General features: G+C 48.3%; 1 protein-coding gene across 4 annotated transcripts in view; it reads right to left on the reverse strand.

Moving 5' to 3' along the window:
• TTC28 (tetratricopeptide repeat domain 28) overlaps window positions 1-17,405 on the reverse strand; it is a 109,440-nt gene that overhangs the window by 23,193 nt on the left and 68,842 nt on the right. For all 4 annotated transcript variants that reach the window (XM_053994194.1, XM_053994195.1, XM_053994196.1 and 1 more), the window contains 6 exons: window positions 9,215-9,722; window positions 5,332-6,673; window positions 4,462-4,985; window positions 2,836-2,945; window positions 2,487-2,616; window positions 1,865-2,083 (listed from right to left, as the gene is read on the reverse strand). In XM_053994194.1, coding sequence (XP_053850169.1) covers window positions 1,865-2,083; window positions 2,487-2,616; window positions 2,836-2,945; window positions 4,462-4,985; window positions 5,332-6,673; window positions 9,215-9,722 — 2,833 coding nt within the window. The remainder of the gene's footprint in view (window positions 1-1,864; window positions 2,084-2,486; window positions 2,617-2,835; window positions 2,946-4,461; window positions 4,986-5,331; window positions 6,674-9,214; window positions 9,723-17,405) is intronic.

Consider the following 17,405-nt stretch of genomic DNA (forward strand, 5'->3'; position numbering starts at 1 on the left):
CTAAGAAGATGGCACAGCCCCAAGCATTTGGTGTTTCCAGCATAACTGGGGCAAAGTGTTCTATGCCAGGTCTCCACTGAACTTCTCCAGCATTTCCAGCCTTGTTTTTAAAATCTGGGTTTGTACTTTGCAGATAATGGCTCAAAGGCACAAAGGCAGAAGAGAGCTTTTACGAGATGCTCAGAATGCCTTTGCTATTGCAGCACACATATAAATTATAAACCAGATCTTCCATACAAGCCCCTACTAGAGTAATTCACATTTCAATTGATGCACATGAAAAATACCTATTAATAGCCTCTGAGAAAATTAACTGAACACACAAGGCTGAACAAGAGTGTTGTTACTACAGCAGAACCTCCTCACATCACACACAGTGATTTCACTCTATAAAAGGAAAGAAGATGGATTAAAGCACAGTGAATTATTAAAAGATAGCATTTCACAATGGGTAAACCAGATAAAGGCCACTTCCTGTTTTGCTGAGAATTCCACTGCTATTGCAGATAAAACCTTCCTGCTTTCAGACTGGTCTATTCTTCCTGAGATAATTAATTCTGCAGCCTGTGATCAACAATAAAAGGCTGCTCTGGATGCCTTAGCAGCATCAATTATTATACACAGTTAGAGAAGAGCAGAGGAACAAAGAATACAGCAACTCCTCCTGCAGCAACAGCAGCAAACACAGCAACAGCCAAGAGGTTCTGAGAGTTCCACGTCAGTGGGACAATGAGGACCTTGGGCTGCCACTTAAGCTGCTCCCTCTGTCAGTGAACAAGAACAGGTCATCATGGCTGGACCAGAGTCACTACTGAAGGGCTCCCAGTAAAGTTTTTTGAGCCAAACACCACAGCCTGTACCCTTCCCATCACCTGATAGAACCTTCAAAGAGGCAGTCACAAACCATGGATTCAAACACTGCTTTTCTCTAAGACACACTTTGGGCAAGGAGGAGACTGATCATGAAGCCCAGTGGCACATTTGATCCATATAATTTTAATAAACCCAGCCTGATAGTGATACTATAGAATTATTGGCATTTTATTGTGCAAACTACAGGCCTGAAGAGCCAATTAGTGACTGGATGCACAGCAGGACAATCCCATCTTACACTGAGACATTGCAAAACACTCCCAAAAAGTGTCTCTTCCAGCCACTGTCATCCCATCTAAATCAGGCATATGTGAGTGCTTCCTTCTCTTTCTGAAGCATTTTTCATGCAATCTAAATAGTGCTTTTTATCTCTCTAGCTTTGTAATGATGAAGGGCTGCAATTATTAAATTATATCCAGAAAGAACTTGTTAAAATTTACAGTCATCACTTTATTAGATAATGAATAACAGCTGTCTGCAAAAAGCAATCCTCTTCAAATTAATCCTCCTTGCTCCTCTGTGATAAGTGTTTCCACATTCATGTGAGGATCAGGCAGTTCAATGGCATATCAGGAAGTGGGGATGCCCTTCTGTTTTCTGCAATCCACTTCAGTGAATAAACGTCAAAAGCTTTTGGAAGAATAAAGCACAGAACTATAATTAAAGTAGGGATTCTTATGCACAGAAGATTCTCATTGAGCCAACATACTTGGAATTTCATTACTCTTCTGTTCTGCCCTGTGGGAAATATATACAGATTGGAGGTTGAAAAAAGAAAATATTAAATATGTGAAACATTTCCATCTCCAGGTGAACATCAAAGTCCTGAATAAGCACTTCTGAGTCACTACTGCTGTGGTTATGCCGTAGCTTTTAGTCTATTCAGCTTTAAGGTACTAGATGGAAATTATTCCCTCCTACATTCACTCTGGCCCCAAAATCATTCCTATTCTCCCTGTTCCCAGGCTCTTGTGTCCAAAAAGGAGCTCACCTGCCCCAGGAGCCAGCAGCCAGCTGTACAGATAACCTGCAGCCAGTGAGTAGTAGAGAACAAGTCCCCTCTGGCCATTCACAGTCTCCAGGACCTGGTCAAGAGTCACAGGAGAGTAGGGATCCGAGTCCTGCTGCCCAGTCTGACGTTCCACGAGCAGGTCAGCAAAAGCCCTCGTTCGTCCTCTCTCTGCTACTGCCAGTGCCTCATCATGGTGACCTAAAAAGACAAAGCCATCTGTCAGACCTGACACAAGTGTGGTCTGCAGTGCAACATTCATGGAACAGGGACAGTTGCTATCCCAATCCCAACCTGGGGAAGCAGTGTCACCTATTTCCCAAAAGAGCAATCTCTGCACTGGAACACAGTCTCACAGAATGTATTTGCTGCAGGCAGTAACACAGCAATCCACAAAATGATAAATGAATGGAGGAAGCAAGGAAGAACAACCAAAGGTGTCCCAAACCCAAAGAGAGACACCCATATCGCTGTCCTGGAACAGAAATGCTGTGCTGGACAGCTGTGGAGCAAAGGACATATCAGGAACTGCCACACCACAAGTCCAGCTGAACTCCTGGCATGAGCCTGGAGTTCAGCCTCAGCATCTGAAGGCACATCTTACCCAGACTGACAAGAACTCGCTGCAGGGCCTGATAGGAGGATGTCTGCAGGTCGAAGAGCGACAGCTTGTAATCCGTGCTCAGCTGCACCTCGTGGCGGATGGTTTCAAACAGCGCGGAGGCGCGGTACAGCTGGGAGGGAAACAGCCACAGTCACTCCCTCATGGACACTGTACACAGCACTGCCTGGGAAAGCAGCACGAGCCAGGGCCAGCATCCATCCCCTCAGCCTGGGGAGCTCTGCCTCACACCCTCCCTGGGACACACCAGACATTTTCTTCCCTGAGAACAGGAACCACCCAGAGGGCTTGGAGGACACAAGCCCCCCGGCACGGGGCAGACCATGTGTACCTGGTGCTGGGACTCCTCCAGGTTGCCACTCGCCCAGAGGGAGAGGCCGAGGCCATGACGGATTTTTGCTTCATCTTCTCTGCGACCCAGCTGCTCTGCCAGCCTCAGTCCTGAAAAGGAGTCAGAGTGAGAGAGTGCCAGAGGGGAGAAGAGGCTGTGGCCTCAGTCCCAGGGAGTTCCTGTGGAGTGCCGGCACTGGGACAGAAAGCGAGGCAGCACCAGTGGTGGGATGGTGAGCAGGACAGGGACAGCACCAGGATGACCAGTGGGGCAGTAGCAGTGCTGGGCAGCTGCTGTCAGCCCTCACATCAGCACCAGCATGAGAGGTGACAGACATTTCCATGGACTGAGCCCTCCCTAAGTGAATTTAAGGCGCAATCCCCTGAGACACACTCAGTAAACCCTTATCAGAAAGTTCAACTTTTAAACTCTAAAGCTGTCAAACACTGCCAGAAAAGACACCTCTTGCCACATTCCTGGCTTGTTTCCCATCAGCTCTCCCCGGCCCTCTGGCAGGCTCTGTTGGTTTATGTGCTGAGCCAGAGCAGAGGGCAGGGGCCTGGCCTGAACGACCTGGAGCTCACTTCACTTCCAGCAGCACATTCCCCACTTCCACGCACTCCAAACCACTGCCTCGGTGGCCCCTGGTGACAACAGGGACACCTCCTCTGAGGCACCTTGGGTTTCCCCCAGCCTGGGGAGCAGGGCCCTGGCTGTCACCATACAGCTCAGCAGCAGCTAGCATTCCCAGGCTATGCAGGAATTCTGCAGCACACCAGGAGAAGGAGCTGTGTTTCATTTCTCCCCTTCCAACAGCATACTGGAGTCCTGCCAAGATTAGATTCATGAAAACCAAACTAACTGATGTAATACATCCTTCGGCCTCCAGCTTCGTTCACTCCAGCTACATTGCTCATCTGCTGCATCAGAGCCCACGGTTTGATCAGCTGCTGCCTGCATGCTGCACCCCCTTGCAACAGCACAGCTCCCAGGCCAGCACTGACCCAGCACTCAGCAGTGGCAGATGGCTCCTGGACACCTCAGGCTGAACTTCTCTCACCTCTCTATCAAACAGCACTTGTTTTCACTCAGACTTTAGGGGAACTCACTCACTTTGTCTCACTCCTAGGTGAACATGTAGGAAGAGCCAGGTGGCTACCAGCAAGGCATAAATCTCTTCTAACAGACCTCTCGGGATCAGAGAAATTCATCATAATCCTCTGTGGTTTTCCCAGAGCCAGATCCTGGTATGCAATGCCATTTATAGAGAAGGTTTACACTTTCAGGCACAAGTGAGCTTTACAAAGAGACTCTGCTAGGTACAGTCTAGATTCATGCTCTGAGGTACCTAAGATGCCCCGAGGAAGGCACAGATCATGCCTTGTCTAGGGGACACCAAGAAGGCTCCAACTGAGATGGCACGCTGGCCACAACAGCTCCACAGACAGCTACTCACACAGATGCTCAGCAGTAGCTGTGGATGTCTGCAAGAGCTTCTGCATCAAAGGCCACTGTCAAACACATCCTTTTTGAGCCATGTTTACAGTACCTCACCTCTCCATGTCTTCAGGTCTCCCTTCCACCCTTCTGACCCTACATGCTCTGTTGTGTAACTCAGCCTCTTACCTTCCTGCAGGTACATCACAGCCTGAGAGTAGTTCTGTAAAGCATGATGAGTCCTCCCCAGGCTGCTGTAAGACACAGTTTTGGCTACAAGGTCGTTCATTTGCGCTGCAATGCTGAGGTGCTGCTCCTGATAAACCACTGCCCTCTCGTAGGTGCCCAGGGACTCGTAGGTAAGGCCCAGGTTGCCGTAGGCCCGGCCCTGGCCGGCGGGGTTGTTGGTCTCCTCGGCGATCTGCAGGTCCAGCTGGTGGTACTGCAGGGCGGTCTCGTACTCGCCCATCTGCTGGTAGACCCCGCCCAGGCCACAGGCAGCGTCGCTCTCCAGGGCTCTGTCCTTCATCTCCCGGGCGATGTTCAGCTGCCGCTCCAGGCACGAGATGGCTTGCTCGTAGTTGCCCAGCTGGCTGTGCAGGCTTCCCAGCTCCCCGTAAGCCTGGGCTTTGTTAAATGCCTCCCCCAGCTCGTGTGCCACTACAAGCCTCTTCTCAAAGCACACCAGAGCCTGCTGTAAACTTCCCATAGCCCTACAAGGGAAGAAAACAGCAGTGTTTATTTTGCTCGTATTTCCTTGAGAGAAGGTGTTTTGCCATTTCCCCTGGCAAAGCCAGGTCAAACCTTCCAGTCAGAGGTTTTCCCCCAGGAGACATCCCCAGAACTTTTGAATCAACCTCCTCCTCTCTGGGCAGTGTCATCAGCTTCGTAATTTGAGCTGTCAGCACAGTCCTCAGCATCCACAGGACTCTAACTCTCTCCTGTATCACATCACTCTGTGTGTGTGTGCCGAGGCCCTCAAACACACCCCATCAATACCACACTGCAAGGACTGTACTTGTACTTCACTGACATCAGAACACACGTGCAGCTCCTTACCTGTGCCCACTGCCCAAGCCTCGGTAGGCCTTTGCCTGATCTTGCATACGGTTCAAGCTTTGAGCCACAGACAGGTACTGTTCGTAATACTTTATAGCTTCCTCAAAATCTCCCAGAGCCTCATAACAATCTCCCAGGTTCCCATAGGCTCGGCCCCGGTCTAATACGGATTCATTCCCACTCAGCTGCTGCAGCATGGCCAGCTGCTGCTCAAAGTAGCCAATCGCTTCCTCCATGACATTCATGTTCATCTTGGTAATGCCCATGTTACCGTAGACCTGGGCTTCGATGCTGGGGTCCTTCAACTTCTGCCCCAGCTCCAGCTGCTCTTCGTAGCACTTGAAGGCCATGGTGTACTTCCCAAGTGACATATACACTGCAGCAAGGTGACCATGTGCTCTGCATTCACCCGACATATCCCCCAGCTCTTGGTACACCTCCAGCTCCTGTGTATGGTAACCTAAAGCCTTGTCACACTTCTGTACCATCCTGTATGCAGAGCCCAGGGCTGCATAGGCATTGGCTTCCAGTCTCCTGTCTTTAACGTGATGGGCTAAGCTCAACTGCTGCTCATAAAATTTTATTGCACCATGTACATCTTTTTTACAGACAAAAATATCCCCCAAGTTCCCCAGAGCTCGGAATTTGGCCTGGGAATTGTTCAGAGACTGTGCCAGGGACAACAGGTATTTTTGACACTCCTCTGCTTTGCTGAAGTCCATCAAGGCTTTGAAGGCCAGGCCTAGGTTGCAATAGGCCTTGGCCTGGCTCAACTTGTCATGAAGATCCTTTGCTAAGGCAAGATCCTGCTCGTAGTACTTAACAGCTTCCTCATAGTTCCCGAGGCAATAATGGGCATAGCCAAGGTTGTGACAAACTTTCCCCTCGCCCTCCATGTCCTGCAGCTCAGGGGACAAGCGCAGGTACTGCTCATAGTACGGGGCTGCCTGCACGAACTCTCCTCGTGTGCAGTGGAAGTTGCCCAAATTGCTGAGGGCTCGCGCTTCACTCTGGATGTCCCGCAGCTCCCGGGCAATGTTGAGATGATTTTGGTAGTGCTGCAGAGCACGGTCGTGGGCACCCAGCGCCTGATAAGCAACTGCCAAGTTCCCGTGTGTGGATGCCTGAGAAGCACGGTCGTTGACTTCCATGGAGATCTGCAGCTCCTGCCGATGGTACTTGACAGCCTGGTCATACATGCCCAGGGCATTGTAGGCGTTGCCCATGTTGCCGTAGGCCCGGCCCTGGGCCGCGTAATCGCTCAGCTCCTGCGCTATGGACAGGTGTGTCTTGTGCAGCCGCAGCGCGGTGTCATAGTCACCTTTCATCTGGTGGATGATTCCTGGAAAACAACAGAAACCAGCTCAACAAACACAGCGCCCTGTACTAAACCTCTGCAGCGCTCTGCACACCAGGGCTGCCTGCAGCCCGGCCCCTTCCCTGGCTCTTCACAGCCCTTCTGAACAAACTGCCTCCGTGCTTCCAACAGGGAAAGCCCAGGGAAGGTTTAGGTTTCATGTTATACAAAAGCACCCATTCACCACAACAAGCGGACACAGTCTGGCCGGTATAAATATACCTGCTATTTATAAACAGCTATAAAATTGCTGTTTATTTCCAGAAGTAATACCTGGTAGCTCCAGAGCTCAGACTCAACACACTGAGTGACACAGCACTTGCAGATGCTTTTCAATTTCAGTTCCATCATCTTGTATTTGTTAGGAGACATGGGAACAGGAGCTCTGATTCTGCTGATGATACCACATACGCTTCAATTAAACTCTGTGCTAATAATGCCTGTGGCTACTTTGCAAACACCTGTGAACAAGCCTGGAGGTTTGGGAGCCACTGAAGGAGGCCCTGCAAATGTTTTTTGATGTTAATTGCATAAGCTTCAAGAGAAAATATCTGGCGTCTTTGGGCAACATGATGAGCACATGAAAAGAAGTACAGAAGTTCTCTTGGAGCTGCAAAGAGGCAGCAGCAAGAGACTTTAAATTGTGCTCTATTAATAATGTGAAATGTCTTCTCTCCATCATAGTGGGAACCCTTAAAAGCTGCAGAGGCTGGAAAGCCTGGTCTCCACATGGAGCCTGAGTGTTTGGAAATGCCAGATGCTTTGCAAAGGTTGAGAACCTGAGACTTCTGGTTAAACTCCACATCTTGTGAAAGGCTGACAGCTTGTGCTTCATCCTCAGTCCATCACCTCTTGCTCACCTCGTCTCAGAGTTCAGATTATCTTCCTACAGAACACTGCAGCAGCTGGGCTCTGTTACAGTCTATGTCTGCCCTGCTTAACACTGGATCACACACTTAAGGGTGCCTTCCATCTGCATTAGGGAAATGCAACAGAAAATGTCTGTTGCTTCAGCAGAGAGGCCAACTCTAACATTCTGGCCTAGAAACACACATTTAGATACATTTTTTTGCCTGTCAGCATGGTTATTTTGATGAGGTTTTGTTTTGCATGTGGATTAGATGAAAGAGACAATTAAAACTTGACTTTTTGATTGGGTACTGGATGCATTTTAAACACCAGTAATAGATTGTCTCAACAAGAACTGCATGTTCCCTTTCTCCAGTATAACTTAACTCTGACAGAAAAGACAAAAAATACAGCCAAATAACAGCTGAAACGTGAGACCTCGCGCTCACACACTAGGAGAACTATTCTAACACAAAGTGTGGAGTGGCTGAGTCAGCATACCAACTGAAAGTTATATTTAGGCTATAATCCAACACTGAAAAACATTCTCTGCTGCACCAGTCCATCTCTCACATCTCTGCTTCTCTCCAGGACTGGAGCCACAGGCTCCCCAAGACAAGGTCCCACACTGGAGAAGAGATGGGGAATGTAGTTTGTGCTTTGCTATTCATGCAAGGCCTCCTCTCCCAGCCCTCCTGCCTGCTGTCACATTAACAGAAACCTTGTTCATGCTTACTGCTCTCTCATGCTAAGCTGCCCACAAGCATTTTTGCATCACAAACCTATTTTGCCCCACGGATCTGCCTCAATTTGTGTAAAGGAGGAGATTTGCAACACTAATTAAAAAGCTGTGATTGTTTTGTTTTCTGCAGTTCCCCTTATCTTCTTCATTCAGCTCCTGAAGACTCAGCTACTAAGAGAAATTAAGTAATTCATCAAGCTCTTTTCAATTACCTGCTGTTGATAACATCAGAGTACAATTAGCATCTACAAATGAACCAAGTGCCAACTGCCAAGCAGAAACAGGAGCTGATTTACAGCGTGGGGCAGCCTGCAAGGGCTGGGATTCAGGGGCTGCCAACAAACACTTATTTTGATATCCCAGCACCAGCCCTGCTTTGCTGTTCCTAGCCCACTGAGAACACATCCCAAACAACAGCTGCAACATTGGCAGCACAACTGCCACAGCCATGGCAGAGATGGAAATGCATCCTTGTAACTCCCACATCTGGTGCTGTGAAGCAGCAGGAGAAATAGGCTTCACTTGAATGGAACTCAGTCTCCCCCAGCCTGCCAGCAGCATGCCAGTGCTGCTCCTTAGGAGAATGCAAGAGTCCTACACCCTGGCATTTCAATGAGTGTATTTGGAAAACAAACTTAGTTAGGATTTGATCCACGTGTCTCTCAACTTACAAGGCAGCAATACATCGACAGATCCTGCTGACAAGCTCCCAGAGAAATGGCCAGGTAACAAACCACATTGCTTCTTCCATTAGTGCAAGAATTACATTTATTCCTAACTCCTGAAGAGCTCCTCAAATGCATTTTATCTTTTCATTTCCCTTTTGCTGTGAGTTTGTGCTTTCTAGTGTTTTTCTAAGGATCTTGGGCATCCTGGCAGCAGCTCTGGCAGTCTCAGCATTCCATGACAATTTCTGCTCCATGTCAAGACCTTACCTAGATTGGAGGAGGCTCTGCCTTCAGCAGCTCGGTCCTGCAGGCTCTCAGCAATGTGCAACTGTTCTTCATGGTACTGCTTAGCCCTCTCCAGGTCTTGCATACATCTAGCTGCATGGCCCAGGCCAGCGTAAGCTCGCATCTCAATGGCCTTCTCAGCCAGCTCCTGGGCCAGCTCCAGCACATAGTTGTGGTAGGACATGGCTTTGTCGAAGTTCCTGCGGTAGTGGTAAGCACTGCCCAGGTTGCTGTAGGCTCGAGCTTCCTCCCGCTTGTTCCCCAGCTCCTTGGCAATCTTCAGGTGCTGCTCATGGCACTGCACTGCGTTTTCAAAATCCCCCATTGCAATGTACACTGCTCCCATGTTGCCCAGCTCCCGTGCCTCGGAGAGCTCATCTTTGGACTGCTTGGCGAGGAGGACACACTGCTTGTGGCTAGCCAGTGCATTTGGGTAGTCCCCGATGGCTGTGTACACGTGGCCCAGACTGCTCAGTGCCGAGGATGCTGCCTGCAGGGGCAAGGGAGGCAATGTAAGTACAAGCATTCATGGCAACAAGTCAGATGGCTCCAGTCCTACGAATCAAAACCATGAGGGGCCATCCTGGCAAAAGAATGTGACTACCAACTAGAAAACCTGCTCTCTGCAGTCCTAAACTACTCAGGGCAGCTTCTGTGGAGGCAGCAGGAAGGGATGGGGCTGACTCAGGAGGACATGGGTTGGACTACCTCTTTCTTTGACACGTGCAGTGTGTGTCCGTACCTGGCAGAGGGGAAGGACAGCACTGCAAGGATGCAAAGACTATTGAGGACACAAAGCGAGTGATTGTTGCAGTTACCAACATGCTTCCATAACTCTGCTTCACCAAGCACACCATGCTCTAAAGAGCACAGCTCTTATTGTGCAGCATCAGGGTCCTGAGCCCCACACAACCTTGGGAATGCAGCAAAGACAACAGCATTTCACTAGCTGGAGCCTCTGTCCCTTAGGCATATCTTACCTAAATATAGTGCTGTGAAAACCCAAGTTCCTACCACCAAGAAACAGCTGTATTTAATAAGAGAAATTATCTGAGAATCAGAGTCTTTTGCCCCCTGCATCTCCCAGGTCTGCAGACCTGGCAGAGCCAGAGCTCCCAAGCAGTCAGCAGGGCAAGGAGCCAAGGGCAGGGATGTGTTCCTCACACACCTGCTGCCTCAGCAAGGCTGTTCACTCCAGCGTGCTGACCCCGACTCCTCTGCAGCTCCTGCATGTGCATTTCCTTTGCTACCCAGCTGCTGCTGTGACCCAGTTCCAAACCTCCCAAAAGGAGCTGTCAGGGTGAGGGCAGCAGCTGGCCAAGGGCTGCCACTCATGGCTCCTGGGCAGTCCTAGCAGTGGCCCCAGCCCCTCCTCAGTGCAGGCCAGACCAGCTGCTACTGGTGTGGCCACAGGCAGAGCTGGGACTGGGTCCTGCTCCATGCTGGTTGGACTGGCTGCAGAATTGGGGTGGTCTGGTCTGGACAGGCTCTTCAGCAGCACAGTGACATCAATTCTTGGCTGACACCATAAGGGAGAGTCTTAGACGGTTTAAGGGGGCCTGTTTGGAGGCTGCTAGAAAACCAACACAAAAATTGTTGCTCTGAATTTGTCTCCATTTTTACACAAATCTTCATGAAGCTTAGTATATACAGAGTATTGAGTAATTTGCAACTTAAGTAGGGAAGAAAAGGGAAAAAAAAAACCAGATACATGCAGCCATCTTCCACAGGCCCAGACCAAAGTACTGAGTGGGGCCCATTACAGGCCTCAAGATGCATCAGAGCTCCCTTCATCCTGACAGGAAGCAACGTGCCCACTGCTGTGGAACAGGGCAGCAGCACCCCCTGGGCCAAATAAAGCCCAGTACAATGCTGTGAGAACTGACCCAGCCTGGAAGTTGAGAAATTCTGGAAGACTGGCCACCACCAGCAACAGAACTTCTGTTACAGCTGGGAAGAGAATAGAAATGTCTTTCTGGAAAACAAGGAGTCAGTGAAATCTGGTGTCTCCTGGGGCTGCTAAAATAAAAAAAAAAGTAAAAAGTGGACATCCATGCGTGCAGATTGCTGAGGAGATGAGCTCTGGCCAAGAGCCATCAGGCAGAGACTCAGATGATGTTAATGGGCTATGGCTGGGGAAAAGAGGCATAAATGGAAAGCAGCAGATCTCAGATTGTGTGTGCACAAGAGAAACTTGACAGAAGCAGGGACTGCGTATCCCGCACATGGGAAGAAATCTTTAGGATGTCTCCTACAATGGGAAGCAGATGATAGGAATTGAAATTTGTGAGGCTGGAAATGTTTATTCTTAGGGCTCCTAATCCCTTAGTCCAAGAGCATGCCCAGGCTCACATTAAAGACCTAGAATGAAGGGTACAAGCTTGGCAACCATTCTCAGAGCATGCAAAAAACACTTGGCTGACATGCCTGAGTGCCCAGGGCTGGATTATCTAGGATGTGGCAGGAGGACTACTGAAGCACAAAAGAAAAATAAGCTGAAGGAGACAAAAAGAGAAATAGAAAATAAAGGGTGAGGAACTGATGAAGAATAGCATGACTTGATTACAAAGCTGGGACCGTTTTGTTTTTTGTGGCTCACCCAGACAGGTAGACAAGGCAGGAAGGCCACCTCTATTCTCTGATGTGTCCTTCATTACAATGGTCCTCATGTTTTATTCTGCACCAGCTTCCACTGTTACCTGATCTGAGAACAGCACTTCTCAATCCTCTGGGAGTCAGCATGAGGACAGCCTGTGGCACTCCTGGCTTCCCCAGGCTGGGGCTGATTTGTGCAGCAGCAATCCTCCAGCAGACAACCATCAGTGCTCGATTTGCTCTGGGGGCAGTAAGGGGAGCTTGCCCTTACAGCAGCATTTAGGAACAATTTGGTGATAACATCTGCTGGGTGACTCCAGTGACTCACTTCAAGGGTTTAGGAATAGGATTCCAGAAGGTAAATTCATGACTGTGTATTTAATACAATCCTCCACATTACAGGATCCACCGGGAACCCCAAGTGGCTCAGCCCCAAGAGGGATGGGGTGTTTCACTGGCAGAAGAGCCCTGCTGTGGCAGGGAGAGCACACAGCTGACACATGGCAAACAGACTCCATCTCTGCTAGCACACACCTCTGCTTGGTAGCAGGGTGATGTGAGACTGCAGCTCCATACCACAGGGGGCTTGCAACAGCAAACAAAGAAAATCAATGTTTTATGTATCTGACAAAGACAAATTTTACAGTGGGGGTTGCTTACGCCTCCAATTAAGCAATTTATCACTTTAATAGAAAGCAGATTCTTCTGCCATTGAGCTAAGGCACAGAAGAGAGTTCTGAAAAAGGTTCCTAAGTGCTCTTTCTCTCACAAGCAACAGCCAGCTCAGGTTTTTCAGCTGAGTAAGGCAGAGTCTGATGCTAAGCAAATGTGCATCACAGAATGGCACCTGGCAATTTGGAGAGATGCATTCCTTAGGTATTTCACCCTTGTCAGAGAATGGTCATTTCCCCATCATGTTACATTTAAACAAGTCTTCACCTGACTGCACAGCCTGCTTAAATAAGAACACTTTATAATCATCCTAAAACGGACAAGGTAATGGAAAATATTCTGCCTGGTATCTCACTGTAAGGTACCCTTAATCCCTGAACACAGACACTAATTAAGACTGATCAGAGATGGAACATGCTGCTTCTTTCAACTTCCCTTCTCCCTCTGGGCACAGAGTAACAGCAGCTTGATCCTACAAATGTAGTGGAACTGTATCCAGCAGATTACCATGCATATTCATCACAGCTGTACTGGGGGCAGGCAGCAGCACCTCTGCAAGCCAGTGTACCTCCTCATCTGCACCCCACCACCCCTCACCTGCATGCCCTTGCTCTTGAAGGCAAGCAAAGCTGTGCTGGTTCATTGAGAGTGCTCTGAGGGTACTGAGGGGAGCAGATTGTTCCAGAACAGACACATATGCAGAGCTCTGAAAGCACAGGCTGAGGGCTGTGGGTGTCACCACACGCGGTAAAATCTCACTGTGCCCTACACTGCTGGAACTGTTCCAGGTAGGAAGGGCTCAGAATAACTGACACCAGGGACACATCCCAGCTCCTTCTCTACAGGAGCTGTTTGTTTTACAGGTAAGGACCAAGTAACTGCTATGCACACCAGCAGGACAGCACTGTGATGGGGCTAGTTCCAGGACCTGCTAAAATGATAATTTGTTGTAAATTGCACTTTATCTCCACTTCCATTAAGCCCCTTCATCATTTCCTCAGAATCCACAGGTATGCCTCAGCCTGGCTTGGACAATGCCTGATTTTTGCAGTAAGACAAGTCTCACATCGAAACAGAGCAGGTGTCCCATCAAAATTAAAACTTGTCCTTTTCTCCTCCCTTCAAGGTGAGGCTGATGTGCCAGTGCCACATCTAGCTTTTTCCTTTGTGTGCCATGCTTTTGAAAATGGGAAAGGAAGCAGCAGGCAATATCCTCCCCTTTTATACATGATTATACACAGAAAGAAGGAATGTATTTGCTTTTAGGCAATTATTTCATGGGGCCAAAATACACTGAAATCAATATTCCTGACAATCAATATCCTTATTTATTTGTAGAAGGTCTCAGTCTTTAACAAAGAAGGTACCAAAGAGCAAACTCCAAAAAAGCCAAAGCCATGGAACAGAAGCACTAATATCTGAAAGCCTGAAAGGAGCTTTGTACCTACTAACTGAAAGAGAACAACCAAGAATTAATGACACAACAGAAAGACTCAAGATACACAGCATAAAGAGATGGTCCTGGCCCCCACTTGATTAATGGGTAAAATTCACAGAACTGCTGCTCATGATAGAGCCTACTGTGGACTGTGCTGACAATCTGCTCCCAGCCCTCTCTGTTCTTACTTGCTCAGGAAATTGTTAATGTTTCAGAGGACTTCTCATTCTCCCTGTTCCATGGCAAAAGTATCACATGAAGTACATGAATCCAGGCAAATCTGAGCAGCACTGGGGGTTTGACTGCCAGACCCTTCACAGTAACTCCTCTTCAAGGGGAATGCTGACTTTCAGCTGCTCATTTGGAGATCAAAATAATGCTGCTCCATTCCACTGACTCCATCTCCTCCATTACCATTTAGAAGCAAGGTGTCTAGTTCTGCCTGCAACACTTGTAAAAGTAAACCTGAGCTACACCCATAACAGAATAGTTTTGCAAATAGTTTAGACCAAATTAGCAGGGTTTTGCTGGAAAGCTGAAGCAACAACTATTTCATTCCATTTCTTAGGAGTAAAGATACCTGCCTGTCACTTGTACTGAGCAGGCTGCTCACGTTCACTGTGGGAACTGGTAGAACACCCCTCACCATGTGGTGCTGGGGACGTGGGGGAGTGGGCTGCCTTGTTGGGTGAGCTCTGCAAAGCTCCACTCATTCTGCAAAGAAATCACACAAAAACCACCAGCCTAAGAACACCGCAAAGGAGATCTCATCATTGAGCCTACACATCACCTGGGGTTGATCTATCTTTACCCAAGTAGCCCAAATTTGGTTGCTTTCTGCACATAGTCTGAAAGGCTCCTGTATGCAATCACTTTAGGAAGAATGGCTGACTTGACATTTTTAGTGGTGATGTAAGTATTCCTCATTTAAAACCACAAGCCTCTCCATGGTGGTGACCCTGAGGAGTGACTCATACCCTGGTCAAAGTCAGTCAGGAAGAATAAGCCAGCAAGTCACAAACTTGGATCTAACAAGTTCAGAGCAGACAAAGAAAACATCAACTCCTACAGCAGTGTGCTGACCTGTGCCAACCCTTGCTACTCTTGTTCATAAGCTGGACATCCCCTCACTGCAAACTCTGCAAGAGGAGAAAAGCCCTGGCTGAGGTGGGCCCCCTGAAAACCCAAAGAGTGCTGCAGCTGCATCTCTTGCATGAGTTTTCTGTTTCATTTCTTTTACTGCAGCCAGGTCCAGGCCTTAGCAGCATGCTGAGCTTTGCAGACACTGTGAAAGTAAAACCAGAAGACTGCATTTCCTTCAGCTAAAATCCATGTGCTGTGGAGGTCAAATGGGGACATTTAAAGGAGATCCTCAGGAAGTATTACATTTCCCTCTTGAGTCACAAGTCCAAACAAAACAAAGCATATGGCCTTTTAGTGCATTCCCAAATTTCCTGCACCAGTCAGATTTCTCTTCCTTCTGTTTAATCCTTCACTTTTGAACCAGATGAACCTGTATGAATCTTGTCAAGCTGACTCTAAAAAAACCTGCTAAAGACAGAAAGAGAAAGGCAAAGAATTTATAGTCTCAGATATAAATCCATATGCTGAAGGTCAGGCACTAAGGCTCATTCACATCACTGAACTCATCCTTTGAAGCACGTAGGTGATTCAGTCTGAGCTGTAATGCAGCACTAGTGGACCCACAATTACAAATAAACTCCAGTGGTAAGTGTTCTCCCAGCAGCTGGCACTCAGCCTTCCTCCAGGGCACAAGGCAGTCTGCCCTGGATCCCTAATAAAGCAAGACTGCTGTCTGCACTGAGAGGCTGGAATAATTTCCTCATCACAGCCTGTCTCTGACATCTTAGTCTATGTTTCCAGGCATGACAAACTGCTTTAGCCTGAAGACTCTTTCCAGTTCTCATTTGCAAGGTATTTATATCCTGTCCTCATTTTCCAGATTGTTTGCAAATACAACAAAACAACTGTGGTCATAAGATTTTCAGATTTTTCCTTTCTGAAAAATGTGGCAGCCTCAGGGCCAGACCACCTCTTTGTATGGCTGAGTGCCATACACATGCCACAGGCAGGGACACTGCCATGGGTTCCCTCGTGCTGCAGCTCATGAATGGATGGGATTCTCCACACTCCATCCAAGACTGCTGGTAAGGAGCACATCCTCTATGAGATTTAACTCAGAAGAACAGGAAAAAACCCCATGCTGCTGCCCCAAACCAAAATTCATACAAGTTCAGGGAGAAGGCTGAATCCATGCAGCCCTGATATTGACTGAAGATGTGGCTTTACACACAAAGCAAGGCTGGAGGGACACCTGGAAAACATTTCCCCTTCCCCTCAGGAAAGGGCAGAAAACCTTAGCTTTACAGAATTTACAGATTTCATTAGAAAGGAATGATCTATCTATCCTTCTGCATCTCCTTCTGGAAACAAGAGGGTGAAATTTGATCTTTGATTTGCACAGCCTGAAGCGAGCTTTATACTGAGTTTCATTGCTTTGAAGAGGACTGGGAAAAACTAACAAAAACTGCAAACCTAAATAACTACCAGTGGCTGAGCTGCTCACAAAGTATGTTCAGACAGTTGCAGAATGTTCAAGTTCTTAACAGAATCCAACCAAGTAATAAAGCTGCCCCAGGAACCATGCTCCCTAATACTCCTCCTCCAGGGATGCACAGTGGTTGGTGACCCCTTCCAGCCATGGCCCCAGGTACATCCAGCTCCATGGCAATGCCCTCTGTAGCTGGAAGCAGAGCACCCAGCTGGATTCTGGAGTCACCTGGGCTGCAAACCCATGGTTTCTCTTTCCAGTGGGAATTTCTGCATTCTGGTATTTCCCCTGCCACACAAGAGCCCTCATAGATATGAGAAAGGTGACAAAGAAAACCCACCAAAGCCTGCTAAATAAACATCTTTATTTTGTGCTACTTAACTGCCCAGTTCTAATTATCATCTTCATCATCCCCATTTCCTGCAAATAGTCAGCCTTTCTGAACAAAATCTGCTGAAGCTGCAAACATGAACTCTGCCTTACATTTGCAATCGTTTTAAAAAGCATCTTGAGACAGCAAAACCTGGCTCATCAAGTTACTGAGCACACCCACCTGCTGCAGAGAATTCCCAAAGCCACAGATGCTCATGGACATGTCCAGGGCAGCAGCCAGAGGTTGATACAAAGGGTCAGTAACAAGAGGGCACTGAGCCCCAGCAGTTCTGCACCTTTTCCTTCCACAAATAGCTGCTTCCAGAGGGAGGTGGGGGAAATCCCTTCAAAACCAGGCCAGGGATGATTGCTGCAAGCATCATCATGTCAAACCAGGGAAGACAGTACTGACACAGTCCATCAGTCTGTCCTTGGCTCTTTGCCCTTCCCTCAGCCACACTCCAGGGAAAAGGGGCACCAGAAAGTGCTCAGCTGCACCTTCATCCCAGCCCTTGGGAGAATTC

This window comes from Vidua macroura, chromosome 18, assembly GCF_024509145.1.
Source record: "Vidua macroura isolate BioBank_ID:100142 chromosome 18, ASM2450914v1, whole genome shotgun sequence".
In the NCBI taxonomy this organism is placed as follows: Eukaryota; Metazoa; Chordata; class Aves; order Passeriformes; family Viduidae; genus Vidua; species Vidua macroura.